This window comes from Salmo salar, chromosome 06 (assembly GCF_965601325.2).
Source record: "Salmo salar chromosome 06, fSalSal1, whole genome shotgun sequence".
In the NCBI taxonomy this organism is placed as follows: domain Eukaryota; kingdom Metazoa; phylum Chordata; class Actinopteri; order Salmoniformes; family Salmonidae; genus Salmo; species Salmo salar.
Window position 1 is genome coordinate 70,566,461 of NC_138296.1, and position 8,365 is coordinate 70,574,825.

General features: G+C 45.1%; 1 protein-coding gene across 1 annotated transcript; it reads left to right on the plus strand.

The window, feature by feature from the left end:
• The first annotated feature begins 1,774 nt into the window (after positions 1-1,774).
• Positions 1,775-8,149, plus strand: LOC106607633 (inverted formin-2). Its single transcript, XM_014204769.3, has 10 exons — positions 1,775-1,972; positions 2,070-2,170; positions 2,282-2,352; positions 2,479-2,657; positions 2,786-2,909; positions 3,061-3,225; positions 3,447-3,549; positions 4,548-4,697; positions 5,109-5,618; positions 5,745-8,149. The coding sequence occupies exons 1-10, from the start codon at positions 1,818-1,820 to the stop codon at positions 5,798-5,800; spliced, it is 1,614 nt and encodes a 537-aa protein (XP_014060244.3). The 5' UTR covers positions 1,775-1,817; the 3' UTR covers positions 5,801-8,149.
• The last annotated feature ends 216 nt before the right edge of the window (positions 8,150-8,365 follow it).

An 8,365-nucleotide genomic window follows, 5' to 3' on the forward strand; every position in this document is an offset into this window, starting at 1 on the left:
GCATCGACATGAGCAGTCACCAGGAAGTCTTCAACACACTCTTCACCAAAGTAAGCACCAATAAAGGGTATATTTATTTGTAAATGGAAATCCACAGCAGATAATACAACTTTCTCCCCCTCACTCCAGTTGAGTAGCTCCCCTGCATCGGTGCAGCTGCTGTCTATCCTGCAGGCTCTGTTGTTGGTAGGGCCGGAGCAGAGCGTGGTGTGGCTGGCCCTGGAGGCCCTGGCTGACCGCGCTACTTTGTTGGCACAGGACCGTGAGTCTCACATCAATCACCTTCTCATGGTCCATAAACATTGTGTGGCCGTGTATGCTGACATGTTATGGCTGGTTTAGGTCACGCTTACATTGCGTGTGTGTTCTTTAGCTGAAGTTGACTCCACCGAGCGCCTGATGGAACGTCTGGTGTCCTCCAAGGGTCAGCAAGGGTCACCTAAGGTCAAGACCACAGACCGGGGCGTTCAGATTGATCGGTCAATCTCTCCATCAGGTCTATCAGATGTCCTCATTAAAGAATCTACTGCCCCTGTTGCCACTGTACCTCCTCCCCATCCTCATCTACCACCACCCCTACCAAGCATGAGAACTTCTGTCCGACCACTTCCTGGCTTCTCTGGGATGCCTCCCCCTGGTCTCCCTCCTCCGCCACCACCTCTACCAGTGATGGGGCATGGAGGTCCACCGCCTCCCCCACCCCTGCCTGGCATGATGGGTCCGCCGCCTCCCCCACCCCTGCCTGGCATGACGGGTCCGCCGCCTCCCCCACCCCTGCCTGGCATGACGGGTCCGCCGCCTCCCCCACCCCTGCCTGGCATGACGGGTCCGCCGCCTCCCCCACCCCTGCCTGGCATGATGGGTCCGCCGCCTCCCCTTAGTGGCAATGACATTATAGTGGCCCAGAGTGTGCAGACGCAGGGGCGATCCTGCTACGCCTCTTCACCCAAGGTGGGCCGCTGCCCCACACTGCGTATGAAGAAGCTCAACTGGCAGAAGCTGCCATCCAGAGTGGTGACTGGTAAGGAACCTGTCAGATTGCCACCTTTTGAATTAAACTGACACATACAGCTGACCCTGATAAGTGCCCATTGGATAAATTCAAACTCTGTGTAATTTATAAGTCGCAATTAAAATACTGTCCATTATTGTCTCTTGCTAAAGATAGTCACTCCATGTGGACCTCGGTGCAGGTAGATTCTCTGGAGCCTGACTACTCCAGTATTGAGGAGCTCTTCTGTCTGCCAGTGACTGAGTCAAAAGCCAAAGGCAGCACCCCTGCAGTCAAACAGGTGCCCAAAGAGGTAGATGTGGTCTTAACCTATCTCATTGTAGTCTTTCAAATGGTCTTCTAATCTTACTCTCTCTGCTGCTATTGTTGTCATTTTCCTTACCCCATCCCTTGTTTTAATTTCAAGCTTCATTCTTTTTCTCCATCTACAGATTTCTTTCATCGATGCCAAGAAAAATCTTAACCTGAACATATTCTTGAAACAATTCAGATGGTGAGTATTTTCAGAGAAGGAAATATGAAGAAGAGAGCCTTAGTAGAGGAAGCACCTTAAGACAATTTACAGTAGGAGAGTTAAAAATACATGTTGTGTCCCCTACCAGCTCACATAAGGACTTTGTGGCCATGATTCAAAAAGGTGACCGATCCAAGTTTGATGTGGAGGTGCTGAAACAGCTGCAAAAGCTACAGCCAGAGAAGCATGAGGTGCGAGCCGGCCACAGGAACCCCTTCCAAATTAATGGTTAAGCCGAAGTGGCTATACTGTATTTTTAGATCTAAATACGTTTTCATTTTTGATAGACGTATGGTAGTGTTGGAAACGAAATGTTTGTCAGTTTATGGGCATAGAAAAGTGATTATTTCCACCACTCAGATTGAGAACCTGAAGTCCTACCAGGGAGAGCGGGAGAAATTGGCTGGTGTGGACCAGTTTTATCTCCAGCTCCTAGCTGTTCCATGGTAAAGTTCTTCACAGATTGACAGCATTCAATGAGCTAGGACTGATTCACTCTGGATGTGTTGACCTTGGCCGCGTGTATGTGTTTTACCCCCCCAGCTACGCCCTGAGGATCGAGTGCATGTTGCTGTGTGAGGAGATCAGCTCAGTGTTACAGATGATGCAGCCTAAAGTTAAGCTGCTGGACGAGGCCTGTGAGAGTAAGTCGAGGCACCAGGCTAGCGGCTCTACCACCTTCATCTCCCCGACCGCTAATTAAACGTCCTCTTTATTTTATTCTCTTTAATGGGTTATTATTTCTATCCTGCAAGGTCTGAAAGTGAGCACTCGACTGCCAAGCTTCTGCATGCTCATTCTGGACGTTGGAAACTTCCTCAACTATGTAAGAATCCGTAATGTGATGTCATACAATACATATAACCAAACACACAAAATATGGTCTCACAGCAATGTTTTTAGTGAGAGAACGAGGACTCCTGACGCTGGTCTGTCTAACTTTGTTCTACAGGGAAGCCACACGGGGAACGCTGAGGGCTTCAAGATCAGCACACTGTTGAAACTCACTGAAACTAAGGCCAATAAAAGTCGCATCACGCTGCTCCACCACATCCTAGAGGAGGCTGAGCAGAACCATAATGACCTGTTGAACCTTCCAGATGATCTAGAGATCTGTGAGAAGGCTGCTCGGTAATGGGGGAAAAAAAGCTGTATACAACTGTTGCAATTTTTCAGTGGTGTCAAAACATTGTAGAGTAATCAAAGCTTCACACAGGAGGTTATGCTAATCTTACCAAGTTTATAATTTCCTTCCACAGTGTGAATTTGGAGTCTATCCAGTCAGAGGCAAGCTTGCTCATCAAGCGGTTGAAAGATTCAGAGAAGAAGGTGGCTTCCTCCTCTGTGGAGGCCATCAAGGAGCAATATCTCACTGCCATACAGGTGGGTTGCTATACCTCTCCTCACCACCAGAGAGCAGGTGACTGTGGTTTCACACAAGCTCCCCTTTAATGGTGTCAGAGATTAGCATGCCATCAGGTTGGTTGCCAGACCATAACTAAATACATCCCCCTGAATTGGCTGTCTACTCTAGGGAAGCCGGGAGGCCTGCAGGGAGCTGGAGGCGAGGTTTGCCTCCATCGACAGGAAGAAGGAGGATCTGGCACAGTATCTGTGTGAGGACTCATCCCGTCTCTCCCTGGAGGACTTGTTCAGCACTTTACATTCCTTCAGGGGACTCTTCGTCAAAGCTCTCAAGGTAAGAGAAACAAATAACTAATGGTCACTTTGCATCTATTGACTTTCCTATATAAAACCATTAAATTCAAGCATTTATTCCAAAAACTGGGCCATAACTTTGGACTGTATAGGTCCCCAAGTTTTGTTTAGAGACTAAATACCACATTGCTATGGTTTCACATTTTGCATTGTGGACACCTGCGTTTTCTCTTGCTTTATACATTTTTATTTTTATCTTAGGACAATCAGACCCGCCGAGCGCAAGCAATTAAGGCTGAGAAGAGGAAGAAACAGCAGGAAGAGGAGGATTCCAAGAGACCAAGGGGGGAGAACAGGAAGATAAGTAAGTATAACCGGCAGCCAACACTCCAAATAACAGTGTTAACTCATGGCCATCCCTGGTAGAGCCCTGCACAGGCATTATTTTAAAGCCTACCCAGGCCCCACTCTACCCAGGCCCCACTCTACCCAGGCCCCACTTGCTTCTGCCAAATTTAAGGCCTGGCCCTGCCTGACTCAGAAAGAACTTCCTCCGTTAGTATCCATTAGCTGCTAGTCTCTGTCCCTTGCTCCCTGTGCTGCTCGCACTGCATGCACACTGTGCATGGCTCTGCTAGTGTGATTATCCATAGCAACGCCTCTGTTCAATGATGAGACAGAGAGCAGTTGATTGTAAACTAGCTACTTTTCATCACTCTAAACTCAATCAACTCAAGGAACATTATTTTCGGTAAAATAATATTTGATGTGGACTCGTACAATGATCTGGTCTTATATTTGACAACATTGAAGCACTTCTGACACCATGATATGTACTGTGCAGCAGAGCATGAGCAAATGGCTCAGCTTCAAAATGTTAATGATCAATTTAGTGATGCCTGAGCCCTACCGTACCCTAGTTATAAAATACAAAAACAGGCCCTACCTGGCCCTAACCCCTATAATGTTGGGGGCCCATCGGTGTCGGGTAGAGAGCTCTACTCCCTTGTAACTAGTCACGACTCAAGTGTCCCATTACCAACATCAGACGGCTTCTGAAAGGGTTTCTGCCTGACTGTCTTGACTCTTCAGAAGATCCCTTTCCTTGTCCTCTCCTTCATCTGCACTGATCTAGAAGAACTGGGAAAGTGAAAGCGTTGCTCACACAAGACTTTCTTTGCTTTTAACTATCCAGCCTTTCGTCGCTCAGTGCAGATGAAGGAAAGGAGACTAGTAAATGATGCCGCTTTCGAGGACGGTCGACGCCTGATGGTTCACCAGTGCAAATTCAAACACACTACCAGAACATTGCATGTATCAAGAGTGGACTGTTTTGAGATTCACCCTCTCTCTCACCCCCAGTTCGTAAAGCCCCCCCGGTCCAGGAGGGCTGCATCATTGACCACCTGCTGTCTGACATCAGGAAGGGCTATGCCCTGAGGAAGACCAAGCACCAGGCCGACAGGACCAGCCTGCCTTCTGCGGACAAAGGGGACAGCAGTCAGCCTGGTGGTGAGCATGAAGATTGATTCTGCTGCTGCCCATGGCTGTTTTGAAATGCAGTATATTAAGGCCCTGTCCAGTAACTTGGGCTGGGACGATACCAGTATCGCGATACTAATGTTGGAAACAAACACGTTATCCAGTCACATGTATTTATTTTCCAACCTTTAGCACCCAATATTTTACATAATAGAGGATTTTAAAGGAGTTTGTTCTGCTTCGTGTTTCATTTTTGCCATGGAAAAAAATATTGTGATACTGGTATCATCACAGCCCTACCAGTAACACTCCCTTACCTCTAACTTCTAGGCACTTGTAGATCTAAAAGGGTTGAATGTAGAGGAAGTTTGTAAAGGAGATAACTGTAGTTAAGTGTGCTTTGTCAGTCTTTAATATTTTTTCCTTTCTCTTCTCCCCTAGAACAGGGCACCATGCTTAAGGGAACATCTGCTATAGATGCCGAAGAGGAAGTTGAAAAGGTGACATCACCCATTGACCTAGAACAACAAGGCTTAGATCCGGTTGTAGGGGAGTCCTCATCCGGCCTCCTCACAGACCCCTCACTTCAGTCGAGTTCACCCAAAACATCAGGCCCCTCAGACCTTCATACCACCACCAAGGATCACATCCAGTGTGAAGACCTCAACCCTGCGATCGATTCCTCTACTGACCGCCAGCTCAAGGAGTCCCCAGAGGGGGAGGGGTTTAAGGCCGCTGAATCCAAGGTTGAGAATGTGAACAGGTATGCGTTCTCAGCTGCTGGGGATGCAAAGAGCAGAGATGCAGAGACTGATGGGAACAGGGAGAGTGGGGCTGATGGAAATGGGTTAGAGGAGACTCAATCATCAGAGTCCCCCTCAACCACAGCTGATGTCGACGCAGAGTCCAAACAGGCACAGAAACGGGGGAGTATTAAGAGACATGGCAAAGGTAATGTATTCAAATCTAACCTCATCTCGATAGAAAATTAACCATGCTTGGGAGCATATCTTGATTTCATGTTTTTTTTAGGCCTGTAAGAAAAACATTTTCTTGTCTTTACTTCTCTAAAAACAGCCAAGCGCAAAGGAAAAGACCACACTAAACTTAAAAAGGTGTGTGTGTTACAATGAGGGAGGTTCTCCTCCTTTCAGGCTATCAGAAACACCATCCACTAAGCTTGCATGGATCTCACTAGATCCTTGGTGATTTAAGGGTCCTCTTTCACTGGTTTGCTGTCTATTCTACATCTTGGCCATCCTGCAACTCCCTCCCTTTTCCTCAGTGACCTTTCTGAAGCTATTTGCAGTTACTGTTCCTTCTTGAACTCTCTTCCATGTATGTGATATGGTTAGCCTGGCAGGCTTCCTGTTGGTGCTTTATGGTTGACTTCCAGGGGCTTTTTGGTGGTTGTCTGTCAGCTAGTACTGGGTGGTTGGAGATTCATAGGCTTGCCATCATTGGATCCCCCTAGTACATGAGGTGCCCTTATGATGGGAGATGTGATACCCCTCGCGCCTGACGAAACGCATACCGACTCACTGAACATTGCGGGACCTCAGCCAAATTCTGGACCTCAGCAGAACTCTGCCTGTTCTCCCTACCAACAACCAACACACACACAGAGATCAAATCTGGGCCAGTGGTTTTTGTGGGTCATGTCAGTGTTGTTGATTCACTTGGTTTGAGTAACTTTTTGTGGATTTTACATTTTGTCAAAGAACATTGCCTCTAAATGTTGCATTTGATGTTAAGACCAACTTACTTACTACTGATTTTTACCAGATTGTTCTCCATTTCTTTTATGTTGAACATATCAAGAAAGTAGTTTGTTTGTGTGCTGTAAATCTTTGTCACTGCCAAGGGATGTTACAATCACAATGTCCCCTAAAGATGACATCACTTCATGTTAGGTGTGGGGTCTCTGGATCTCGTCTCTTCTAACAGCCAGTGTGCAGAGTGCACCGAGCAAGCGGCTATGGCTCTGTCAAGTTTAAACGTTTTTGCCTCCTACACAGGATACAATGGGTGTAAAACATTACTCTCAATGCGCTTTTTAAATATACTTTCCTTGATTGATTGAGATTTTATTAGGATCTCTTTTGGTCCTCATTTGGACTAATCTTCCAAGAGTCCTTAACAAACTTTAAAATACAATCACATTTTCACAAATAACATGCTGTTACCATAATACATTGAAATATATGACAAACAATATAGTAAATTAGAAAAAATAACTAATGACGGTCTGAAAAGAGGTTGGTTCAGTCATCTACCATAGTCGTGCACAACTTCACAATCTATTTTCAAGTGGTTCTAAAGTATTTCTTGAAATTATTTCTTGAAAGATTTCTGGTTTCTCAATTTGTATTTTTTTTATTTTTGTCGCTTTGAATCTAAATGTTATTTTGCTTATTTCTCTGCTGGTGTAAGACATGGATGGTCGATATCCTATTTGTATTGACTGAATGTCTCTCACACCAACTGAATCCTGCAGTGAATGGATTTTGGCCATAATAATAAAAAAAAAAGGGCGCTCACTTTATTATCTTGTCGATTGCTGACCACTTAAAAACATTGCATGACTACAACATAATAATCATATTACCGCCTTAGAAAAATCCTTGCTGCTTTCTTCTGTGCAATCTGAAGCCTTATCTCACTTGTTGACACATTTCCCCACAACACAGAATGGTAGTTCACCTGACTTCCAATTAATGCTTGGGTTGTTTGCCTAAGAATCTTTCCCAGTTTGATACATGGCTATCCTTCTGACCATGCACCCGGTCTTCATTATTTTATCACATAGAGGAGTTATATGAGCTGACCAAAATTGAGAATGGCGCTGGGATGTATAGCGGAGAGCTCTGAATGCTGATTGGCTGACAGACATTTTTTTTTACATTTTAGTCATTTAGCAGACGCTCTTATCCAGAGCGACTTACAGTAGTGAATGCATACATTTCATACTTTTTTTTATATATATATATTTTGTACTTGCCCCCCGTGGGAATCGAACCCACAACCCTGGCGTTGCACACACCATGCTGGCGTTGCAAACACCATGCTCTACCAACTGAGCCACAGGGAAGGCCCGGCCCACAGCCGAGGTATATCAGACCATATACCAGGGGTATGACAAAACATTTATTTTTACTGCTCTAATTACGTTGGTAACTTTTTTTTTTTTATTATTACAAAAAATTATAGCAATATGGCACCTCAGGGTTTGCGATATGGCCAATATACCACGGCTAAGGGCTGTGTACAGGCACTCCGCGTCGAGCAAAAGAACAGCCCTTAGCTGTGGTATATTGACCATATACCACACCACCTCTGGCATTATTGCTTAAATAACTCAGTATTGTTTACAGGTAACGTAGTACTAATGTTGCTTATTTAGATTTTTTTTTCCAGGAGCTTTCTCAATTGTCTTGTTTTTTCACTTCCCTCTTACTATTAAATAATGACTGGTAACTACATTTTTCTTGCCATTTGTCATTATTGTGTACTTTTATTGCTTTGTTTTGCTGTATTATGTTGTATAATCACCTTCCGGTGTAAAAACCATGGTGGGGAAGAAAAAAAAAAAAAAGTGAAGTGTGCATTGGTCTGAAGCTGAAAAATAAAGGAAACTCACATGAGCACCATAATGTGTATTTTCCCTTTACCAAGTTTTTCCAGTTCACAGCTTTTTC

Excerpts from the sequence above, each read along its gene's own strand:
- LOC106607633 (XM_014204769.3), top strand. The coding sequence starts at position 1,818 with ATGGTAGTGTTGGAAACGAAATGTTTGTCAGTTTATGGGCATAGAAAA. Across the intron at positions 3,550-4,547 it reads GGGGGAGAACAGGAAGATAA|TTCGTAAAGCCCCCCCGGTC; the intron begins GTAAGTATAACC and ends TCTCACCCCCAG. Across the intron at positions 5,619-5,744 it reads TATTAAGAGACATGGCAAAG|CCAAGCGCAAAGGAAAAGAC; the intron begins GTAATGTATTCA and ends CTCTAAAAACAG.